The 25,540-nt window shown below is 46.0% G+C and overlaps 1 protein-coding gene across 4 annotated transcripts in view; it reads left to right on the top strand.

Annotated features, from left to right (window-relative positions):
* The window catches only part of LOC308462571 (ceramide synthase 3-like), an 84,293-nt gene that overhangs the window by 53,565 nt on the left and 5,188 nt on the right, over positions 1-25,540 (top strand). For all 4 annotated transcript variants that reach the window (XM_080980341.1, XM_080980339.1, XM_080980340.1 and 1 more), the window contains 6 exons: positions 997-1,054; positions 1,643-1,693; positions 2,160-2,252; positions 4,514-4,642; positions 6,128-6,234; positions 8,130-8,286. In XM_080980341.1, the coding sequence (XP_080836467.1) occupies positions 997-1,054; positions 1,643-1,693; positions 2,160-2,252; positions 4,514-4,642; positions 6,128-6,234; positions 8,130-8,286 (595 nt within the window). The remainder of the gene's footprint in view (positions 1-996; positions 1,055-1,642; positions 1,694-2,159; positions 2,253-4,513; positions 4,643-6,127; positions 6,235-8,129; positions 8,287-25,540) is intronic.

The following is a 25,540-nucleotide window of genomic DNA, read 5'->3' as shown; positions in this document are numbered from 1 at the left end:
ATCTTCCACTTCCTTTCATTGGGCTGTGTGATTCTAGCTAGCGTTATATCTGCACCCCCAAAGGCACACTCCTCCATTGTCTCCCGAGATAGACGGATGCCATCACAAAAAAATATCTGCACTGGCATTTTTCACCAAACATTAAGGAATGATATTTGATGATTTTAAGTTGTCTTAGCTTCTCATTTTTCCAATCTTAACTTCAGTTCTCCACATTTCTGCAGCAATTTGTGTTTGTTTGTTTGTTTGTTTGTTTGTTTGTTTGTTTGTTTGTTTAAAAAGCTCATTAAATTTAGCAGCATTTTAATGTGCCTTTCACTCACCAAACACATTCGTGTATGAAGTTTTGTCTAATGTACACATTTTTGCAAGCCACTTAACCTAACACAATGCATTTTGTATGTTATTTTCCGCAATTATATGTATGTATATGCACAATTTTCCCTAATATAAGTGTAAAATTCTGAAGCATGTCTGTGTTTCGGTTCTTGTGTTGTTTCAGAAAGTGCAAGTTTGTTAGATTTGCCTTTAAATGTGAACTGAATCAGTTCTCTCCCCCATCCCTGATGCCCATCAAAACTGCACTTTGCAATCATAATCAGAAGTAGGATTTTTGAACCAGTTTCAGCTAACTACAATACTAGCAGTAGTCAGAAACAATGTTAAAGCTAACCACAATTTACCGTATTTTTCCATGTATAAAACATGGGGTTTTTTACCCCCAAAAAGGGTTTAAAATTGGGGCTCCTCTTATACACAGGTAGTGCTGAGCGGTGTTTTCTTAATTTGGAGTCCCCCAAAATAGGGAGCGTCTTATATACGGAAAAATACGGTAACTTTGAAATTGAAAGGAAGGAGTTAGGATGAAATGAGGGAGGTGGAAAGAAGGGATCTTTTTGATCTCCAAAATATGTACAGAAAATTGGGCAGCATTATGTCTACTCCAGATGTGTGACTTCTGTGTTCTTAAATCCTTTTTTCCTTCTTTTTTTGCAGTTGGCGATTTATATTCTACTTGACATCATGTATTGCTGGAATTGTATTTCTCTATGATGTAAGTTAAAGGGAGATAACAAGTGAACCTTTAATAAAATCTTCATCAAAACTAAGGCCTGATCCTGCTTTCTCTAAAGCAAGATTTGCCATGTGCCCAGAATTTTTCCTTGTTGCAAAATAAGGGCTAGATTCCCAATTTCTCAGCAGTTGCTTGTCATTATAATCCCAAATCTAGTCTTATAAATGGGGATTTATGAAATTTTACTTGATTAAGAAGAAGCCAGGACTGGGGAATTATCCTGCCCTCCTCTTAGTCCAATACAGATATATGCATGTTGTGGTATAGGGGTTTCTCCCCCCGCCCCCCAACGCTGGAACTTTGCAGAACATCTGTAAGTGGGTTCTCCCGCTAATAGTAAAAAGAACCCTGTAAGGTAGGCTGGAATTACCATCCTCATATTGCAAATGGCAGTGAGTGGCAGGTGAGTGAGAGTGGCTTGCCCCAGGCCACTTAGTGAGTTTGTGGCAGAGGTGAAATTTGAACCAGCTCAGTTGCTCAGCCAGTGTGCTGCGCTCACTCTGTAACATGGAAAATAAGGGTAATTATCTGCCTGATTCTGTTTTGTTTTGTTTTGTTTTCCCCTAGAAACCCTGGCTTTATGATCTTTGGCAGGTTTGGGCCAACTATCCATACCACGTGAGTGCTGTTTCTGCTACTTCTCTTAGAGTTCTAATTGCCCCCTCTTTCTGAAAAGTTGTCCCACAGCGCTTTAATGGGGTCAGAGTAACCTTTCTGCAAACCCCGTGTTGAGTTTTGCATGCCCACTAGTCAAAAAGAGAAGAATGCATAAGAACATAGGAAGCTGCCTTTTCCCAGGCCAGATTATTGGTTGATCTAGCTCAGTACACTGACTGGCTCTTTAGGATTTCAGATAGGGGTCTCTCTCAACCCTATATGGAGGTGCTGGGGATTGAACTGCATGCAAAGTCCTTGCCTCATCCCCCAAAGAAGGGAAAATCTATCCCAGGGTCATAACTGCTCCCCTTCTTTTTGGCATCCTTCTGTTATTCCTTGGCCACAGTGCTAACACCAATACCAGTGTTTTCTCCCCTCCCCCAGACTGTCTGACTCAAGAGGTAATGGGCATTCTTTCTCTTTCCAGTCTTTGCTGGCGTCCCAGTATTGGTACTACGTCCTCCAGATGAGTTTCTATAGTTCGCTGTTGCTTACTCTTGGATTTGACACCAAAAGGAAGGCAAGTCGTGATAACGGTTCACAATTTACTGTCCACAAATGTTGTATGATTTTCTGCCTTTTTTATTGGAGAAGAAAAACGTTGCACTGCAGTGCTCCATAAGTGCTATACAGCCGTACCTCGGAAGTCGAACAAAATCCGTTACAGAAGTCCTTTCGACTTCCAGAATGTTCGGAAACCAAAGCGCGGCTTCTGATTGGCTGCAGGAAGCTCCTGCAGCCGATCAGAAGCCACGGAAGCCCCACTGGGTGTTCGGCTTCCAAAAATAGTTCACAAACCAGTACACTCACTTCTGGGTTTGTGGCGTTCGGGAGCCAAAATGTTTGAGAACTAAGCTGTTCAAAAACCAAGGTACGACTGTACTTAGTTTAGTGCCGGGAGAGAACTGGATGCTGAGAGTGCAAGGGCTCATGATAGCAACTCAGAGAAGCCAGGGCACTATAGGGTGAAATGCACACGCCGAAGGCATTTTGAGAGGCATACTGTGTATCAGTGCTGATATGTTAATGCTAAGAGACTCCAAGTCAAGATGGCTTCGAGGAACAATTAATGGACACAAAGGAAGCTATAGGAAGGACAGGGAAGGGCATACTGAAGGTTATGTTGTTCTCTGCATCAAAGAGGACCTAGAGTTCAACAAGTAAGAAACTCTCAAAGGGGCAGGTTTTTCCCACATAATCACTGTGGGTGGTAATGCTATTTATTATTAATAATAAGTTTAATTCTGCCCTTCCTCCTACAGAATACTTTCAGGGACTTCTTCCTACAGAGGCAAATACACCCATAAGAATTCATATTAAAAAAAAGTTTCTAAAAACAGTTTCAGCTAAAAACATTGTAAAAACATTCTGCTACCAGGTCCCAAGAGTAATTTAATACTTCAGATGTTCCCTCGTGAAAGAAGGCAACTTCTTTCAGAACATAAAATTCCCTTCAAATATAGCAGCTTCGGTGGAGGTGTGAACAGGACTGACTTTCAGATAGCCTTGCTCCAATACTGTCACTTGCAAGCATTGGCGTTGGCTTGTGCCACAGGTAAGCTATGCCCCACCACAATCATCTTGCTGAATACACTGAGAAAAAGAGACAGAAGGCATCCAACACTGTGTTGGGGTTTGGTGATTGATGAAGAAGTAGTAGCCATTAACAGAGTCTCATCAAGCAAAAGCTAATCAGGACCCTGGACAGCTCCCAGTGGGTCTTCCTGGATGAGCTTTGGAAAATGTTGTCTCAGCACAACATTAGCTCAAGAAATGTTGCACAACATTGCCCCCCCCAAAAAAATCACATATATCAGGATGAAAGGTATTTAGAAATGAATAATTGTGATAAACTGCATGTGAGAAAAGATTTTGTGATAAAATATGTATTTAAATGTCATGCTTTTTAAAGATGTACAGAATAATGTGGATGGGATGGAACGACCTTATGAATTAACACTTGTGACATTGATACATACTGTGAATAGACTGATTGGTCCTTACCTATCGCCCATGTGTAAATTTTTGCACAGTTCTGTCTTTATGAAAGATGCATCAACTTCCACCTTCAATATGCATCTGGTGGCTGAAAGTTGAATATTTTATGCTATGCTCCTGCACTATACAATATGCTCTCTGCTTGAACCAAGCATCTGCACAAGCTACAGAATGGGGATAGTGGCAGTGATGCGCTTCAAAGCAATATGGTCCATCTTCAATATGGTACTAATGGTCCCTATATTGATGTGGCTTTGCTACACCTGCAAAATGTAATGGAGCCAGAGTTTCTGGAAGGAGCACAGAATCAGGCAGCCTCCTTTTTATTTATACAACCAAAGCACTTACCCAACGCGTTGGCTTCTGTGCATCTACCCAGCCCTGTTTTCTTCAGTTCAGATTCCATGTTTAGGCTGGGGACAGTCAAGATGCTCTCAGTTGGCTCCCTTCCTGAATGTCCCCTTTTTGCCACCGCCACTGTTGCTTCTTCTGACTCACTGGCCTTCCCCTCTGGGCTCAATCTGTAGCATCTCCCAGAGCTGATAGATAAACCATGCAGATGCTACTACTCTTTGTCACCTCTTGCTCAGACAAGGAAGACAAGTGAATAGGAGGCAGCAGCAAGGGATTGGCAGGGCACCCCTGGTGGATCATGGGTTTCAGGAGGTGCACATCAGTGCTGACTCCTGACACTGACCATGATGTCAGGTGTAGCAAACACATTTCTGTTAAACTTGTTTGAAGAAGAGGGTTTGAGTCATTATTTATTCTTTTCTCCAACAGGACTTTAAAGCCCATGTGATTCACCATTTTGCTGCCCTTGCCTTGATGTTCTGCTCCTGGTGTAGCAATCACGTCCGCATAGGAACGCTGGTCATGCTCATCCATGACTCTGCGGATTTCTGGCTGGAGGTAGAATCATAGAATCATAGAATCATAGAGTTGGAAGAGACCACAAGGGCCATCGAGTCCAACCCCCTGCCAAGCAGGAAACACCATCAGAGCACTCCTGACATATGGTTGTCAAGCCTCTGCTTAAAGAAAAAAAGCTGTTTGGTTTCCAGTGCCTTCTATTTATAAGATCATACTGGGTTTGTGTTCTTTGTTTTGCTCGTTCAGACATTTGGTTTGACAAGCAAAGATAGTCAATTTTGGCCTATGTCGTTGTCAACCAGTTCTACATGAAGGGCAGCTGATGTCCCATTGGGAAATGAAAGTGCTTTCCTTTGAAAATTATTTTGCACTTTCAAAGGTCTATATAACAAGCATTTGAGAACTTCTCCCTCAATCTATTTTGGTTGGCTGAATCAAAAGTGGTAGATGGATCAATGGAGGTAGCAAAGAGGTTGCATTTGTTTTGATTCGTATATTTGCAAATGATGCGAGACTGTGTGAAGCATTGGTCAGTAGTGCAATAGCCAGCTCTAAGTCTACACCCCCCTTGTTCCTCATGTAAGATGTTGTTTTTGTGGAGCCTAGCAGGTGTCTTGGCTAGGCTTCTAGCATAAAGTTTGGAGGGAACATCCAGAAAACTAATAGGGCGATAATTTGGGGGGGAGAGTTTTATCCCCTTTCTTGTGAAGGGACTTCAGGATGGATCTGGAAGCATATTCCTCCCCCCAACTATGTTCCTGTTCCTTCAGAGGGAGTGCAACCCTGTCCAGAACTGGTGAACTACCCAACTCCCAGACCCGAGAACCGCTCATTCACAGTGCCTCCATCTCACCAGGATTCAGTTTCAGCTTGTTGGCCCTCATCCATCCAGGCACTGTTTTAAAAGAGTCAGAGCTTCTCCTGAGTCATATGTAGCAGAGAGTTAGAGCTGGGTGTCATACTGATGATACCATGCCCCATATCTCCTAATGACCGCTTCCAGCAGCTTCATATTGTTATTGAACAGTATTGGAGAGGAGCACTGCAGGGAAGATGCTGGCATAGGAAGAATTACACCATTGGTCCCTCCCTATCTGCACTGGGCCAGAAGTATGGAGCGCCGGAGGTGTCAGTATGAGTGGGGTGGGACGGAAGTACAGTGAGATATGCTTTGATAGCTCTCGCAGGGAGGTTTAGAAAGGACTGGGAGTGGCAGACTGCAGATTAGATGAAAGCCTATGGAAGTAGGAAGCAAGCTGCTATTGATTTATCAGGCTCAATATTGTCAGCACTGACCAGCAACTGCTCTTCAGGCTTCCAGACAGGGAACATTCCCAACTCTACCTGGACGTCCCCAAGATTGAACCAGGGATCCTCTTCATACAAGACAGAGAACCATACCAAGAAGGGCCAGCTCATAGCTGTTCTAGCACACTGTGCAACCGTTTGATAATCCTGGAGATTTGAAAGAGGGGAATCTCTTAAATTCATGGATGTTGCCTAATGGATTTGTTTGCATTCCAGGCAGCAAAGATGTTCAACTACGCTCGCTGGGAGAAAGCTTGCAGTTTCTTCTTCGTTGTCTTCTCCATCGCATTCTTCATCACGCGAATGATTTTCTTCCCCTTTTGGTGAGTTGCTTCATATGGACTAGCAACGTGAACACATGTTCAGGGTAAAACAAAGGGTTGTATCCAATGTAGCACTACGTAATGGGCCTATCCAGATAGGAATTTTCACTTTCTCAATAGAACTCCCCTGCCTCTCCTGAAAAGTGTTCTACACTTCCCTCACCATCTGGAGGAGATTTGGGGAGAGTGGGGAGAGGAGAGGAGAGGAGCAGAGCCTAAAGTTCAATTGCGCAAGTGGAGATCCTTACACTGATGGGATGCATTAGTTGGACACCAATATTACAAAATTCAACTTTTGTTATAGTAGTGATTGTGCCCTCTATTGGCTGTGTTCAAGGGTGAATGGCATTTGTTATTCAAGAAGGGACACCTAGTCCTGCATCAGCCTGCCTAGGTACTTAGATCAGGGATGGAGATCAATGGATGAAAGGCGGGTTAAAAATGCCCTTAATGAATGAATGAATGATACTGCCTGAATGGCACCATCCATAAAGAGAGGAAGAGACCTCCTTGCAGGTGTAGAGGGGTTCACAGGGATATACAGAAGTGGAAAAACAAGCAAACAGGAGCAATTTGAATTGAAAAACTGAATGAATATGGCAAGTTCTGTGGAGGTTATTTTAAATTTCTTTTTTTTACTTTCCTTTTTTCCTGATCCTTTTATATTTCTGAAATAATGAGGCTTGGGGGCTTCCTTTTGAAGAAGGAAGGCACAGAGCACCAATGTGCCTTTGCTTCTACACATGGTCCATGATCTTTGTGTTGCCGTTTGGTATGAGAGGAGCATGATGAGCTTTAGGATAGAAAACCTTTCCTGGCTGCTTTTGATTTGAGCTCTCATCTGTGTTTGTGCTCTGTCAGCATTCAAGTGCGTCTGTTCTTAATTTTAGCATTGCCTTTTTTTTTTAATAGACTTTTTGTTTTGTTCTGCATTTTACTTTTAACTACTGTACACTGCCTTGATGCCCTAAGGGCAGCATAAAAGTCAACCACAATTACAGTGATCCATGATGTTCTTTGGAAAGTGGCTTGTCTCTCTTCTCTGTGCATTTGGACACCTCTTGCAATATTGCAACCAAATTTTGCATGATGGTTCCTGAGATCAAGGAGTAGGATTTCATCTGTATTTGGATACAGTGGGACACCATTTCAAATCAAGGCGGCAGGCTGAACAGATGGTTCCTCATTCCTTCCCCCTGCAAATATTTATATTTTTATCGACTTTTCAATAATATACATTAAAGCAGCACAATAATATCCATACAAAGAAAAGAAAAATGTCAATACCCCCCCTCTTGCCAGAAGTCAGGTAAGTATTATCCATATTCTATAGTATGTCCTTTACCCATGTTTGGTTACTATCTAGTTTTGTATCCCTTCAACACGGTTTTTTATCATAGTTTCTATCACTCAACAGAGATAGGGCACACACCAACATAGTTTTGACAAAGGAAAAGCAACCAGGAAGTCAAGATCAGTACTGATGCAGCCAACATAATGTTCTCCAGTCCACATGTAATCAGTGGCCACCAATTGGCCTAGAAAACACCCGATTTCTCTCTTTTCCTTTCAATACTGCTGCACCATGAGTTGTTTCCTCTGCAAGTGCTAGTCTCCAGACATTTTTGAACCATAGTTGAACCTCATTCCTGTGATGAATGGCCAGGTTTTCAACCATGCTTGGACATGATTTGGTGCCATCTTGAATCAAGATGGTAAATGGAACCTTTCAAGGCCGCACAGATTTCAACTGCTGGTATCAAAATGGCACTGATCTCTTTGTCTTGTGGAATTCCCAAGCAAAGCAGGGCATGGGGATGTTAGTAAAGGCATACACTGCTTAAAATCCACCAGGGTCTCATGCACACTTTGTCATAATACTTTTTCTATTTCAGGATTCTACGATCCACATTGATCTATCCTATGTATTATACACAGACATTCGTCCTAGCATATATCGTCTACAATGTACCTTTATTGATCCTGCAAGGTCTGCATCTGTACTGGGGCTACTTAGTTTTCAAAATTCTGAAGAAATTCATCTTTATAAAGGTAAGACTTAAGCTTCAGCCAAAGCATCCGGGTAAGTGTATGATTTGGGCAGAAGTCCATTTGATAATGATAGACTAGGAAACTCCCAGTTCTCATAACTCTTCGCTTTTTGAGAACTATCATTTACATCAATGGTAGGAAAACTCAGGTCTGGGATCCAGAAAGCACCCCTCCATGCCCAGGGGTACCAACTTGAATAAAATATCGGGGGGGGGGCAGGTAAGTCCCACCCCTCATAACTGATCAGATGACAGGGCTCTCCCAAACCATCTGAATGGCAATGCCCAGCCCCCTCAAATATTTTATTGGGGGGGTCGAAAGGACCTTGGCTTCTAGGTGTTGGCTCCTATGTCCATGCCTCTCTGTATGGCCCCTGTATGTTTGTGTTTGTAGTTTTACACAATATTTTAGAAATGGAGCATCAAAACAGCAGTTGTCTGTACAGTGGTGGTCATAATACTGCCCTTCCTTTGCCATCTGGGATGACTTCAACAGGCTCTCCCTCCCATCTGTTTTCCAAAGGGTTTGCAAAGTTGGCTGTGAAGGCGGCTTGTGTCCCCAAAGCTGTTAAGCAGATTTCAGAAGCAACTTGCTTGGCAGGCCATGTCACGAGATCATCTGTTTATAGAAGTTGGCACTATGCTAGATATTTAAGTGCATATCTCTCTGCAGCCATCCCCACTCCTGCAACTACATATTACTGGTTCAGGGGAATGCCAATTAGATGTGGGCCTCGATTTAGCAAGATTTTGTCTCTGTGTCTAGTTACTTTTTGGTGGTATTCATTCAGGAAGCAAATTTTATTTTTTATCAACAGCAGGAATTAAGACAATTCCGAATTGTAACCTCAGGGGCAGTACCACTGGCTGTAGGAAATGTGTGATCATTGCCAAAGTTTTCCATCTCCTCCTCTTCCTTGTTTCACTGATTCATGCAAAATGAACAAGGTGATCCCTATTTCACTTCATTGGCTGCTGCTTCTGAGGCTAGGGAAACTGGTAGCATGATGAAATCGCAGCATATATTTCATATCACTACACAAAAACCTTAAGAGGAGCGCCTGTAGCTCAGTGGCAGAGCCCAAAAGCATCCTGGTTCAATTCCCCAGCATCCCTCAGGACTTGGAAAGACTCTTGGCTGAAACTCTAGAAAGCTGCTGCCAGTCTGTGCAGGTCTAGCTCAGGATAACACAGCTTCCCATGTTCTCAGGGTTTTTAGTTTATCTGTATTTGTGTCTGTGTGTGTTTTGTCCTGAACCCCTGGCCTACCTGGCAGCAAGTCAGCATGGCAAGTCCAAAGTTCAAAGACCAGGGGCTAATCCACACAAGAAAAGTCCAAAGGTCAGGAAACACAGTCCAGGATTAATCCAAGTAGCCAAGTCTGAAGTCCAGGAGACAGTCCAGAGTCAAACCCGAAGCACAGTCCCATAGAGAGCATCCAAGTCAAGGTCCCTCAACATGGGCAGCTGAGCAGACACAACCCCTCAGCTCTTGTTTCCCTTTTGTTCTTTGCATGCTGATTGCAACATGGTGAGGCATGTGACACTCACCTGTTCTGAGCCTACTGAGGAATCACACACCTCTTCCCAGAGCTAGCAAGCCCCACCTGGCCAGCTAGTGAGCTGGGCTGTGGGCTCTTGCCTGTCTCAGTTTCCTAGAGTGCTACTCCTGCTTCTCCCTACTCCTCAGAGAGTAGACAGGGGCCCCTTTGGCTCTGGTGATGGGTCCCAGTGCTCTGGTTCCTGCACATTGATCCCCATCTCCTCGCCATCCTCTGTCACCCTGTGAGTACTTCCTTCCCTATCCCCTTGCCAGGATCCCATTTCTCCTCCTCCCTTCTTCTTCTTCTTCTTCTTCTTCTCATCCTGCCAGTTCATGTCATGTTTTAACTTTGTACACCACCCTAATATTTTGTGATATAGAATGTGATTTGTGGTATAGAAATACTTTTATACATAAATGTACTATGCACCTGCGAAGGGCCAGGTCACCAGTTGGATTTCCTGAATTTGTCACCAGTTGGATTTCCTGAATTTGTGTTTTTGAAGAAAAGCTTTTGTTAGGTTAGGTTAGGTTAGGTTAGGGAATAGTAACATAGAATCCACTCCCCACTCCCAACCCCGTTTTGTGTGGTTTGGGCTACCATCTTGATGTTCAAGGATTTCTGTTGCTAAGAAGCACATTTTGTTTCTGTAATACAACTCCCTCTTGTAGTTACAATGCCCTCTTGATTCAAGCTTCCAGCATCACTGAAACATGTCCAGAGCCATAATGTCTAAACATAGGGTGGATATTTTAGGGACAAGCTTTAAAACATGTGGGGAATTGAGGATGTGGAATGATGTACTGGTGGAAAGTATCTTGCCAAAGGGAATCCGCTGAGATTAACTGCTTTCTTTCCAGAGCTGAATGAATGAGTATAAAGGATGGCTATGCATCTATACTACTGAGGCAAATTAAGGCAGGACACTTTTAGAGCATGGCTATTAAAGGATACTGCCGTTGTCTGAGATGTGCAGAATGCCTGTAGGTTTTGAGTTTTTGACTTATACCCTATGCAAGCATTAGATTGCCAGGCTGTGTGTTGTGTCACACCCGCAGCATCCAGTTAAATCACTCATATGCCAGCCATGGCTTCCCAAAGAATTCTGAGAACCGTGTTTTGTTGAGGGATATGATCTCATGAACCTACAATTAACAAACAGCTCCTAGGATTCTCCTAGACTCTTAAAATGGTATAAGAGTGCTTTAAATGGATGTTGTGTGGACGTGACTTCAGAATAGATGATCATGTGACAGAAAAAGCCCAGCTCCTCCTCCTTCCTTTGAGCAGAGCCAATCCAGTGGCCTGGGAAGGAGGGGTTCATGCAGATGTAAGTGATCCTTACAGCCCGGTCCCAAATGTTTTAGGGCTTCAGAGATCTAAAACAGCCCCTTAAATTATCCGGCATCCTAAGGAAGAACCAGTCACCTGGGTCTTGCCCATAAAAAGCAAGTCTAGAGTGAGAAACTAGGGCAGGCACCCCCAAACTCGGCCCTCCAGATGTTTTGGGACTACAACTCCCATCATCCCTAGCTAACAGGACCAGTGGTCAGGGGTGATGGGAATTGTAGTCCCAAAACAGCTGGAGGGCCAAGTTTGGGGATTCCTGGACTAGGGTGATGCCTGCTGTTTCCAGGAATTCTTTAACATTGTGAGACTGTCAGGGAACTGCCATCGGAAGGAAGGGAGGTGAAAGGGCTCACACAGGTTGGGAGAGACTCAGCAGCTGAAGAGGGAACCAGTAGGGGGAGAGGAGGTGAGCTGAGGGAAAGTGAGCTGGAGGGATGGCTCAGAGACACTTCCAGCGAAAACAGTGGGGAGGTTTCAGGACCTCCTGTAGGGACACCCACTCCTCGCCGGAAACTGTCACGCAGAGAGTCCAGAAGACGTTAAGGAGCTTTTATGTTGGAAGCGATTCCGAAAGCAACCACTGTCGGAATCTGCCAGCGACTGACGGAGCCATGTTTAAGGGGCTCCGTTACAGACAGAGGTTTGCAAACTTGACCAAACTCTGAGGGACTTGGATTTTACACACAAGCAGCTCATCGTCCCATCACAGCATTCCGACAGTCTCCGTGAGCAGCTTGTGCAGGAGAAGGCATCATGAGCAACCCAGCCGGAACCGGAGAAGCAGGAGCTGGAGCGGGTCCAAGCCTGGAAGAAAGGTACCGAGCGTTGGAGGTCCAGCTAGCGCTGCAGACGGCGAGGCTCGAGGAGAGGAGGGCTCAAGATGCAGAGAAGGGGAAAACCACCCCGCTCGCCAGAAAGTTGCCAGGATTGGTACAGAAGTTTGGGGGGGGAGCCCAAGGACTATCATGCCTTTAGGACAGAGATGCAATATGCCCTTAATCTGCAGTTTGATGACTTTCCCGACGAGGAATCGCGGGTGGCTTTTGTGATTGGGCATCTCGAAAAGGGGGCGAAAGACTGGGTGAGGCCCCTGATGGCAACGAATAATGACATCCTGAAGGACACGAGGAAGTTTTTTCGTGCCATGGATCTGATGTTTTCCAGCGATATTGAGCAGGGAGTGGTACGCAGACAGTTAATGGCGTGCAAACAGGGGAGCCGATCTGTTCGTGAGTACTGGACTGAGTTTACCATGTTGATCCATAAATTGGGGTGGGATCTATCGGCGGAACCCATTCAAATGCTCTTTGAAGAAGGGCTTTCTTCGGCTGTGAAAGACGAACTTTCCCGGGCGCCCAGGGCGGAGTCTATGGACCAGCTGACCAAATCAGTGCTGGCCATAGGAGCGCGCCAAGAGGCGAGAGCCTTGGAGAGGCGGGAAGGGAAGGGGGAACGTTGGAGGGAGCTTCGCATTCCAGAGCCACCGTTCCCGCCGGGAGAGCCGATGGAAATTGGAACAGCGCGCGCGCGCGCAGTTTCAAAGCCCAGTGAAGAGCGGAAGAAGGAGGGGAAGGGCGCCAAGAAATGTTATCTCTGCCAACAGCCAGGTCATTTTGCCAGAGTCTGCCCCCAAAGAAAGGAATGGCAAGGAATGGCGGGAGCTGTTGGGGAGAGGGAGGAAAAGGTACCGGAGCAAGTAAAAGCCAACGCCTGGCTGCCACCGTCAGGGCACAGCAGCCAGGCCAAAGAGCAGTGAAAGTGCCCACGCCGGAACCTCCTAAACCCACCCTAGTGATAGAGGTGTTACTAGAGCTGCCTAACGGACACCCACTAAAGATAAAGGCGCTATTGGACTCAGGCAGCTCCTGCAATTTCATGAGTAAGGAGTTTGCTGCTGAGCACCAGATACAGACTATCCCTTTAAGTAACCCTTTGCAGGTGACCACGATCGATGGAAGGGAGCTGCTGGGAGGAGAAGTCAGCCAGCAGACCGTCCCAATGATAATGAGGGTAGCAAGACACACTGAGCTAATAGCGTTTAATGTGGCTACCTTGGGAGGAGCTCCCATTATTTTGGGGATGAGCTGGCTAGCGTTACATGATCCGCTAGTGGGCTGGCATCAGAGAGTGGTCTCCTTTGGGTCAGCACATTGTCTAGAACACTGCAAAGAGCGGGAGGCTCAAGGAGGGGCCAGAGCCACTCTAGCAGGGACGGAAGTAACGGAGAAGGGGAAGGTTCCCCAACAATACGCCGACCTGAGCAACGTCTTCAGCGAGAGGGAGGCAAACAAACTACCCCCACATAGACCCTTTGACTGTCAAATCAATTTACTCCCTGGGGCACAGCTCCCTGTAGGCAAGCTGTACGCCATGTCAGACAGAGAGATGCAGGAGCTAAGGGAGTTCATTGACAAGAACCTGAAGAGAGGGTTCATCAGAGAGTCCAGGGCGGTGGGGGGCAGCCCAGTGTTTTTTGTGGATAAAAAAAACACGGACAAACCTAGACTTGTAGTGGACTTCAGGGCCTTAAATGCAGTGTCAGAACCAGTGACTTTCCCGATGCCCAGAATTGAGGACATTTTGACAAGGGTCAGGAAGGGAAAGATTTTTACTAAACTGGACCTGAGGGGGGCGTACAACCTGATACGAATAAGGAAGGGGGATGAATGGAAAACCACCATGTTCACCCCTTTGGGGGCATTTGAATATTTAGTTATGCCCTTCGGCTTACAAGCAGGCTCCACGTGCTTTCAATCGTTTATGAACCACGTCCTGGGGCCTTTGCTTTACAAGAATTGTGTGGCCTTCTTAGATGACGTGTTAGTATATTCAGAGAATGAGGAGCAGCATGTAAAAGACGTCAGGGAAGTGTTGGGCAGACTGCAAGCCAATCAGCTGTGGGTGAAGCTAGAGAAGTGTCAGTTTCATGCCAAGGAGGTGGAATTCCTGGGGTACCGCTTGTCGGACAAGGGATTGGCCATGGATCCTGGCAAGGTCCAAGCGGTACTGGAATGGAAAACACCGAAAACAAGGAAGGATGTGCAAAGATTCCTTGGATTTGGAAACTTCTATCGGAAGTTCATCAGAAATTTTGCCCACTTGACGGCGCCCATTATGGACTGTCTCAGCAGTAAGAGGAAATTCGTTTGGACGGCGGAGCGAGCTTTTGAGGAGCTGAAAAGGGCGTTCGCTTCGGAAGAACAGCTCCTGCATGTGGATTTACAAAAACCGATGCGAGTGGAAACGGACGCATCAGACCGGGCTGTGGGGGCGGTGCTTCTGCAGCCTGGCAAGGAGGAGTCGGAGTGGAGACCGTGTGCCTTTTTTTCGCGAAAGCTGAACAAATCTGAGAGGAACTACACGGTGTATGACCGAGAACTACTAGCCATTCATGAAGCGTTCAGGAGATGGAGGCATTTATTAATTGGGGCACAACATAAGGTGCAAGTGTGCACGGACCACAAGAACTTAGAGTACTGGAGAACGGCACGAGTGCTCAACCAACAGCAAGTGAGATGGGCCCAGGAGTTCTCCAAATTCCACTTTGAAATTTGTTATGTGCCAGGTCCAGAAAATGTTAGGGCGGACGCTCTCTCACGCAAACCTGAATATTTGGAAGGGGAGGGGGCACCCGAAGAGAGACATGTCATCCCAGAGGACCGCTGGGTGTGTGGGGCGGCATTGGTGGGGCAAAGAGAACTGGTAGAGGAAACAGAGAATGATGAATACGCCCAGAATAAGCTCAGAGGTCTTAGGGGTGAGGGAGAGGAACCAGGGGGTTTCGAGGAAAGAAATGGAGCTTTGTATTACAAAGGGGCACTGTATATCCCTGAAGGAGACTTAAGGGGGAGGGTACTCAAGCAGTTGCACGACAGCCCCACGGCGGGGCATTTTGGACAACACAAAACCATGTGGTTGGTCACCAGGGAATTTTGGTGGCCTAAGGTGAGGGAAGATGTACGGGAGTATGTAAGAGGGTGCGAGCAATGCCAGCGAGCCAAAGGGGAGAGGCGGGCGCCGGCGGGGCTATTAGAACCCTTACCAACCCCAGAACGACCTTGGGAGGCAGTGTCGATAGATTTTATGACTGATCTGCCGAAGTCCAAGGGGAAAACAGCCATCATGGTGGTGGTAGACCTACTAACAAAGATGTGCCACTTTGTAGCCTGCTCGCATGCAGTCACGGCGGAAGAGACAGCGAAGTTATTTGTAGAACACATTTTTAGGTTGCACGGGGTGCCATTGAGGGTGGTCTCAGACCGAGGAAAACAATTTACTTCCAGGTTCTGGAGGAAGCTCATGAGCTTACTGCAGGTGGAGGTCAACTTTTCGACTGCCCGGCACCCTGAAACCAACGGGCAGGCGGAAAGAGCAAACGGTGTCCTCCAGCAATACCTGAGGTGTTATGTCAATGACAGAGAGAATGACTGGGTAGAAAAGTTGGCGCTGGCGGAATTTGCCTACAACAATGCCGAGAATGTGTCCACAGGGATGAGCCCCTTCTTGGCTAATTATGGGTATCATCCCAGGGCTTTCCCAGGGGGAGAAGGGGAGAGATGGAGCGTCCCGGCAGCCGAGCATTTTGTAGAAGAAATGGAAGCAATCCATCGTCAGCTCCAACTCAACTTAGAAAGGGCGAAGGAAGAATACAAGAGGCAGGCAGACAAGAACCGAAGGGAAGGTGAAACCATAAGGGTGGGAGATAGGGTGTGGCTGTCAACCCAAGGGTTGCCGTTCAAAGGAGGTTGTAAGAAATTAAGACCCAGGAGATTGGGTCCCTTTGAGGTCATTCAACAGGTCAACCCAGTGGCTTTCAGGCTCCGGTTACCCAACCACATGAAACTGCACCCAGTATTTCACAGGTCGTTACTGTCACCGTATGAGGGGGGACGAGAAGGGATGGCCACTCGGGGACCGGTCATAGAAGAAAGGGAATGCAGCAGCCATGTGGCAGAAATCCTCGACGCCAGGTGGAAGGGGGATCAGGTGGAGTATTTGGTAGCGTGGGAAGGAGAACCGGAGTCAGAAAACACTTGGGTAATGGCAGAAGATATCAATGACGAGGTATTGATAGAAACGTTCCATCAAAGGTTCCCAAGGAAACCTCAGCCTGTGGAGAGGTTCCGGAGGGAATACTTTGGGACCACCGATGAGGAGGAGGAGTTGGAAGGATTCCCGGACTCGGAAGGGGAGATGGACTCTGAGGAGGAGGAGTACTTCGAGACCAGGAACCGCAACAGGTGGAGAGAAGTGTTCGAGACATCGGAAGATGAAGGAAGTTCATTCCCGGGTTTTGCCTCCTCACCGCCCGTAGAGGAGGGGGCGGGAGGGGGTGAAGGGGGCCCTGGAGGGGAGGTGGATGTCAGGGAACTGCCATCGGAAGGAAGGGAGGTGAAAGGGCTCACACAGGTTGGGAGAGACTCAGCAGCTGAAGAGGGAACCAGTAGGGGGAGAGGAGGTGAGCTGAGGGAAAGTGAGCTGGAGGGATGGCTCAGAGACACTTCCAGCGAAAACAGTGGGGAGGTTTCAGGACCTCCTGTAGGGACACCCACTCCTCGCCGGAAACTGTCACGCAGAGAGTCCAGAAGACGTGTTTCCGTTAAGGAGCTTTTATGTTGGAAGCGATTCCGAAAGCAACCACTGTCGGAATCTGCCAGCGACTGACGGAGCCATGTTTAAGGGGCTCCATTACAGACAGAGGTTTGCAAACTTGACCAAACTCTGAGGGACTTGGATTTTACACACAAGCAGCTCATCGTCCCATCACAGAGACTTTTTGTGGGGGTGAGCTGAAAGTTTGTTTGGACCGTGGGCGAGACCCCAGAGGCTGAGAGGGAGGTTGCGTTAGAAGGAAAATGAACTGATATTGATTTATACATATTAGTGACAAAAGTCCCAATTTTATCTATAACTCTGCATTTTTGTCTGTTGTTGCTTCAGTTTTTTGTACACCGTTTAGAGGTGTTTTTATGTTTATGGAAACCAAAGAATCAAATCACTCAGACCAAACTGGGGCAAATGACGCCCAGGGCCAGTGGCGCATTTTTGTGTGTGTACCTCATCAATCATGTTCTTCTTAGGTTCTTAACTCACTTTAGAGAGGACGTGCAACCCTCTTTAAAACTGGTTGCAAATCTCTTTCCAGATGAGCTGCCTTTCGGGCCAACAGTACCTCTATCTTATTTGACTTAAGCATCGGGGTTTTCTTTTTCGCCCTTATCCAACCCAGAATTGCTTCCAGTCAGATACTCATTCTGGATTTCCTCTGCTTTCTTGGAACTTGTTAATGGGAAAACAAAGGCAGAGCTCTAGAGAAAGCAGCTCGGATCTGGATGTGGAAGTCCCCCAAGATCAAAAACCTTGAGGTCCTCAGCACTACCTCTGAGATCAACACCACTAATCTGGGCAGAGAGACCATTAGAAATGGGATGGATAGTACACTAACAGAATCCCAAACCTGCCTTAAACCTCTGATGCAGTGGTAGCCGATGTGGTGCCCTCCAGTTCTTGTGGACTGAAACTCCAGCATGGCCATTGGTCAGGGATGATGGTAGTTGTAGCCTAGGATGTCTGAAAGGCACTATGTCGCCTACTCCTTCTCTAACACCCAGGACTGACATTTGAAACTGATGCACTGGCTGATGCACTGGGTGGGGCAGATTTAACGTGAACCTTGTGAAATGTTCCTTGGGATGTCTCCATATCTTGCACCCAGTTTTGTTGGGGTTTTGTTTTGTTTTTTGCTTGCTAGTATTGTCTTGCTTGCAAAGCCTTCAGGGTTCAGAAACTGTCATATTTTGAGCCAATCAGCAATCTCATTTTGAGTAAGAACCTTAGCTTGTTGTTGCCTCAGCATTTTTTGTTGGCTCCTCGCCAAGGGTGTTTCCTACCACTGTAATTTTGGTCTGGATGATTACAGTGTTGCTAACACCTTGTGAGAAGCTTTGATGTGAAGGGATAATGGAAAATCCCAGCAGAGCCAAACTGATTGTATGCTAATGTTTTTCTTGGTATTGGCCATCAAATCTGCCTGTAGTTATTTCTGCCCCAACCACAGATCTTTCACCACCACCACTTCTTTGGCTCAAGATTTTCCTCCCTACTTTTTTCTCTCAGTGTCATTTCCGAGATGTTTCCGCAGATGTTTCTACACTGGTTCCATTCAGTTTATTGTAATAGCTGTCAACTAAAAAAATGTAGCAGGGGGCCCGGGAATCCTGCAAAATATCCAGCAATCGCTTGTGGAGAAGTCTTGGTGCCAGCACCAAGGAGAACCTTTCACCCTCCAGATGTTTTTGGACTACAGCTCCCATCATCCCTGACAATTGGCCATGCTGTCTTGGCTGATGGGAATTGGAGTTCAACAACATTTGAAGGAACAAAAGTTCCCTACCATTGGCTTAAGGTGAGGGTCTTGCCCACCTTTGGTGCTCAAACACACACACACACACACACACACACACACACACACATCTGAAGGTACCAAGGATTAAACCGGAATCTTTATGCATGCAAAGCATGAACTATGAGCTGTCTCTAATAAGCTCTTTAAGAAAGTAGGGTGAGATTATCTTGTTTTTCATGTTCTCCTTTTGAAAACAGGTTTACCTCTATGATCATGCCATTTGGGGGCGGATGGGGGTGGGGTAATGGAAGCTAAAGACTCCTGATGATTTTATCTCAGTCTTTGCATAACTATCAAGTAATGTGGAGAGCATTGTAGAGCCTGGGCCACACCTCTGCCTCAGGTTGGGATAGCTGTGTCAGTAGAGCGTGAGACTCTTAATCCCGGAGTCTTGGGTTGGAGTTCCACGTTGGGCAACCTATTCCTGCATTGCAGGGGGTTGGACCGGATGGCCCTTGTGGTTCCTTCCAGCTCTACAACTCTATGATTCTAGGTTGCCTTGGCTAATATCTGCCTCTCTTTCTACCGTACACCTTCTCCACTGGTTAAAGGCAGACGGGTTTGTAGAAAATCCCAGAGACGTGGTAAAGTATGCTACCGTATTAAAACATTGTCTTCTCCTTCAAGTTCACTCTTGAGTCCCGTTCCCCCCAGTTGTGACAGAAGAGTCCTTGCTGCTACAGTTGCGGTACGTCGCACCACCTTGCTTTCCGGTGTGCGAAGCAGCAGGTCAGGAGCTGTTCCAACACAACAACAAATGAAAGCAGAGCAAACTCAGCATCTTCGGAGCTGCGGTTCACATGTTGGCCACCAGTCATTTTATAGTCAGTTATCCTTTCCAGGTGCTTCCTATCTCACATATCCCAGCCTGGGCTAAAATTGGCGATGACAAGGTAAGCACCAGCTCTGGCATCCGCATGCTCACCCTGGATGCATGCTCCACCCTGGTGTCCTGGGCACCTAACAGAATCTCCAAGCCAATGGTAATCATTTGCAAAACGGCACATCAAATTGAACTACTGATTCATCTCCTCTGTGATGCAGCTTGTTCTGTAAATCATGTCTGTGGTGCTGATTCTCTTGAGTTCTGTATAAATCATATTTACCCACAATCATCTTTTCCTCTTAACCTCTTGTCCCATTGAGATTCACTGGCCTCTCTGAAGGCTCATCTTTTCCTTTTGTTTATTAGTAGACTAACAGTCTTCCAGTAGGGAGTTAGATTGCCCCAGAAGTGGGAGAGATTTTCTGCTCTGGGACATATGTACCGAAGGATTTGGCTTCTGTTCTCCTTTTCGTCTTTACTGATTTGGGACACCGTTGTTGTTTCATGGTTGATCAAAGAAATTACTCAGATCACTTTTGCCATTTAGGACCTTGTTTGGTGAACCAGCTTCTTTTGGCTTAAGTTTCTTTTTTTTTTTAGTAGGTCATTTTTCCATTAGAGGTCTCTACAATTAGACAATTCTGTCTCCAAAAGTGGCAAGTTCTGTTCAGTATCGAAGAAAATAATGCACGTTTCCATTTCCTGTTGTTCACATTTCCATGAAGTTAACTGGGAGAGTGTGGGTGGCTATTGTGGTTGTCTTTACCAAGAGCTGTTGAATTTTAGCACTAATTAAAAATCTGATTATACTGCCAGGGATCAGCACATCCTGTGTCATGGAGTTGCAAATCCTGATTCTCCTTTTAATCTTACACCACTTCATTTTAACTGCACCGAGAGTGGCAACACCTTTGCTATTCACTTTCCCCCAAACAATTCATTATTTCCCATGTGTTCTATATCCCTGGAAGCATCTCTATAGTCTTTCCAACCTCCTGCCACTCAGAATCTCAGATCAGACTAAGAGTGCAGGATCAGACTAAGGGTGCATTTCCTCAACACCCTGTTTCCAGAAGCAGGCAGCCAGATGCAGCCAGGAAGTCCACAACCAGGGCACAAATGCACCAGCCTTCCCCTTCTATTTGTCCCCAGCAATTGATATTCAGGTCTGCTGCCTCAGAACATGGAAACTAGCTGCTGTTGGTCTCCATGTATTTGTCTGGTTTTCCACTGGAAGCCAACTGAGCCACTGGTCATTGCCACAACTCTGCACTACAAAGATATCTGCAAATGTGACTTGAAGGCTGTCAACATCAACCCTGCTGTGTGGGGGTCCCTTGCGGACAACCAAAGTGCCTGGAAACAGTCAGGTCACGTATTCATAGCAGTGACCAGAGCAGAAATGCCATGGTGCATCTGCAGCGGCACAACCAGACGTCTTCATCTGCCCCAGCTCCAATAAAACATGCAATCTTCCAACAGTTTTTCTTCACCCGCAAAGGGGCATTCCTCCATTGTCTCCCAAGACAGACAGGTGCCAACAGTTGGCTATATATTGATAAATGGTATGTATCCCTCTAATCCAAACCTTTCAATTTTCCCTTGAAAATTGATGAGGATTTGGTGGACCACTTAAGGATTTTTTACCTGTTGTAGCAATCACATTGCATGTTGCTAGAATCTTTATGGTATTAAATTGTATTTCCAAGGCTTCTGTTATTTATTATATATCATATTGCATTGCAATTTGAATTTCAGACAATTCAAATTGTAGTGCAATAAAACAAAATATAAGAATCCTATCTCCATGAAGATGAAGCTTCTTAATTCTAGCCTCTCGTTTACTCTGCTGCCAACCCTCCCAGCTCCTTTCAAGCTCCTCCTCTTCCCATTGCTGCTAGTCCATTCTGCTCACTTTCTGAGCATACCACTAGGTTCTAAGAACGATTGAGTAGCCACTGCCCCCACCGTTCTTCACAGATATGCTGTGGACCACCTGAATGAGGCTTGCAGACTGCTAGTGTTCCATGGACCACAATTTGAGAACCTCTGCTCTAATCTTAGGATGAGGAACCTATTGCTCTCCAGATGTTGGTGAGTTCCAACCCTCCATCATCCCCAGCCAGCATGGGATGATGCTAGGGGCGATGGGAGTTGGGAATCCAAAAACATCTGGAGGGCCACAGGTTTTCACATCACTACCATAACAGCCATTTTGTTGAGCATCTTTGGTACCTTATCCCACTCCACTCCACCCCAACCCCCAATTGTGGTATTTGAAGGCTTGTTTATACAGTTTAACAGGCTCAAGTAGTAAATATTTTATTGGCCTGTTTTGCTTCAGGCCACATGTGGGTGTTTGGGTGGGGTGTCCTTGCGTTCAAATGTTCCTACAAGGAAGAAACTCCCTGCATATAGATAAACGAACTGTCAGGGAGAAATGATGCTGATGACCTTAATGACCTGCTAGCTTTCTATGTTTGTGGAGCTTTCATTGAAGGAGAAACTGTAGTCTTCCTACCTGTAACCTGAAAAGATTCAGACCAAGATCAGCTTTCCTATTTGATTCTACAGGGATTCATCTTGTTAACATCTCCTCATTCTTCTGTTTTATCTTGTAACTTCACCTATCCCAAACATCCTGTGACTTAAATACCTTCCACTCAGCAAACGAACACTTGGGCAATGTGGCTTAAGCAACTCAGCCTACCTGGAACACTGTGGAACTGGCGGCAACTTTGCTAGTGAAAGGATACAGTTTTCACACACACCCCTTGCTGCTCCTATCCCATTCAACTTCAGAGTGGCTTTGTTAAAAGAGAGAGAGAGAATAGGGAATGGTGCCATTTCCTCTTCAGCAGCCGAAAATTCCAAGAAGCTGGATGGCTTCTATATAGTGTGAAGCTCTCCTCCTTTTTTATTGACTTCCTCTTCAGTCAAAAACAAAAGCAAAAACCTTGGCTTTTGTACAACATCCCCACTCTGGAATGTGTTTCGTGGAGAGTAAGTTGGCCAAAGTTGGAGTCCAAGATTGAAATCTGATACTGCAGTCAAGAGTGTAAAATGTTCCTGCCAAGGCAAAGATCTTCCTGAAAAGAACATGCCGGTCTCCACCCAATGAATTCTTTTCAGTTTATAGAAAATCAAAGAAGAAAGCGTTTTGTTTTCTTATTGGCCCAGAAACCTGTCAGTCAAGTGAGCTGAACAGGATATCTGGTGAAAAGGAACATCTCAAAATGCTGCATGAAGAAAATCAGCAAAGTGACCTTTTCTCACACTTCCTTCACTCTGGTACATTATCCGTAAACACTTGCCTGGTAAGCTCATTCAGAAACCATTCTTACTCCCCAAAGCTGAATGTTCTTGTGGCAAAAGCAATACCCATTTCAGAGGATTCCGCCCCTGAATGTTTGAGAAAAATACTTGAGGGCAAAAAGCATCAATGGAAGATGTACTTCCTCAGTTTCCTGTACAACCTTTTGTCTTCTACAGGTTTTTCCTCAGCACTTTCATGGCTTCACATAGCAACTGGAAACAGCAATGCAGTAATAAGGGATCTTGGGATTCCCTTCTGGATGTAATGTCACTTGGAAAAACCACAAAGGGAAGACTGCAGCTTTTGTGCAGAGAACAGCGCTTTCGATTTTGTAGGAAAATACTGCCCAGAAAATCCATACCAACCAGATCCACTTCAGTAGTGGGGAGGGCGGCAGTGGTGCTTACCTGACCTCTGGTTCCTGTGCTGCTGCCATATGCCAGGATGGAGAAAGGGCAGGGCAAGGTTGGCACATTGCAAATGCACCAGCAGCTCCTCTCTCTCTGCAACCATTTGTTCAGACTTGTGAATGTGATTCTGTTAATCAATTCAGGTGCAAGTTCCAACCAGACTCTCAGTTTCATCTTTGTATGTCGCTATTGCGTGACAGGAGTCATTCTGCTCCCATGCTAACACCCTTGGCATCACACAGCAGTGTGCTTTGGTGCCAGCCCCAAGTTCCCAGAAAACTTGATTGTTCCGGGAAACCCCATTGACATGCAGATAATAGTTAGCTTTTTTCCTGGGATTCCAGGCAGCTTGCTTCTCTGTGTGTGAAGATGAGAAACTGTTAAATATAAACCACTGGGTGCAGATCATGTGGACACGCAGGCAACTTCCTTCCTCTCCAAGTGGGATGGAGCCACTATGCCAGCTTCCCAGTAGGTGGGTCCCAGTGGCTTAACAGTGTGGGGAGGCAGAAGGGAGACTGGTGCGGTGCAAACACATTTGCGGGATTGTCTCCGCTGGAAAGTCTGCACTATTCTAACCTCCCTCCTACATTGCCCCTCTCCTTCCTGGTGTGGACGAAAGTATTTGAGAATTGTTTTAGGGTTGCAAAGATCTAGAATTATAGAGTTGGAAGGACCAAAGAGTCATCCAGTCTATCCTTCTGCAATGCAGGATCTGCTAAAGATCAATTTATTGAAAGGCTGTATTGCTTGCGAGGAACAGGTAGAAACCCAGCAGAGAGTCTCCTTCTTTAGGTAAATTTCCCCAAGGGAAGCAGGCTTTTTGCACCCATTTTCATAGTCAGGGCTTTTTCTCAGCCAGAACTCATGCCTCCATCCCAAAACCCAGCACCTCACTTACCCAAGGGCTGCATGCAGCAGATCACTGGTAGAGCATGAGACTCTTAATCTCGGTTGGGGTTTGAGCCCCTCATTAGGTGAAAGATTCCTGCATTGCGGGGGGGGGGGAGGACTAGATAACTCTGGTAGTCCCTGTGATTCTGTGAATGTAGCCAAGCTGTTTCAAAGAAGGTTTTACTTCATTGTGCCAGCTTCAGCTAACCTTGCAGTTTTGTTCTTCTAGCTACATCCCAAGAATTTGTTTTTGATAACAAGTTCTGAGAACACCACTTTTCCTTTGTCATGTAAGCATCCAATCCCCGTTCGCTTCCATCATCACCCCTTGCCAGCAATCTCAAGCAGAAGGTTTTCAGGCCTGGGGTCTTTTAGTCCCACACCGATAAGCGAAATGACCTTTTCCCCCCACCCCGCCCCCCGCTAGGAAGCTGGCCAAGCAGCTCCATCCCACCTTGCAAGCTGAGTCTGGGTCTGGCCCCATCTGAAGGCCTGAGCAGGCAGAGCCATTTCAACTGCCCAGACGATCTGCGATGACAGCACTCGATAAAATGCACCCCAACCCGAGAAGTCTGTTTTTTGGCTAAGGAAGCATTCATAATGTGAAACAAAGTCTAATAACAAGGAGCTCTTTAGCTCAACTCTAAGCTTTTGTCTTAGGGTTAACAAAGAAATTCCGTAACAGCACCAAAATGCTTATTATATCGGCCTTTGTTTCGTTGCCAGGAGGAGATTTATAATTGGACTCGCTGGGGAAGCAATGGGATGTGATGACTTGTGTGGAGCTGCCTGAGCTTTTGACATTCTCCCAAAGTCACATAGCCCTGGAGTAGTTAGTGGATTTCAATAACACAGCCCACAGAATTTATAGGAAGCCACAGAGTACACGATTAATTGTGAATTATTGTAGTCTCCACCTGGTTAAAACTGAGCAGTAACTTAAGAGACCAGTTTGATATTGAGTGCTGTTGGCTTTTCTGGATCCTGGAAAATGAGAGACGTGGAGATCATAGAATGGTAGCGTTGTAAGGGACCCTGAGGGTCATCTAGCCCAACCCTCCTGCTATTCAGGAATCTCAACTAAAGTATCCATGGCAGGTGACCATCCAACCTCTGTTTAAAAATTCCAAAGGAAGGAGATTCCAGCACGTTCTGAGGGAATCTGTTCCAATGTCAAACAGCTCTTACTCCCCCGATCCACTAAGCTTGTAACTCTAGCAAAAAAAGGGGGGGGGGATGATATTTGTCTGGCATGACTTGTTTCTCAGAAACCCATGCTGGCTTAGTAATCACAGCATCCTTTTCTAAGTGCTCGCAAACCAAAAGCTTTAATTACCTGTTCAAGGACCTTCCCTGGTATTGATGTCAAGCTCACTGGTTGGTAGTTACCTGGGTCTTCTCCTCCCCCTTTTTTAAAAATGGGGGCAATATTTGCCCACCTCCAGTCTGCAGGGACCTCACCTGTTATCCAAGAATTTTCAAAGCTTATAGACAAAGGCTCTGAGATTACC

This window comes from Podarcis pityusensis (genome assembly GCF_964106645.2).
Source record: "Podarcis pityusensis genome assembly, chromosome: 14".
Lineage (NCBI taxonomy): Eukaryota > Metazoa > Chordata > Lepidosauria > Squamata > Lacertidae > Podarcis > Podarcis pityusensis.
This window is presented reverse-complemented; position numbering and strand designations above follow the sequence as displayed.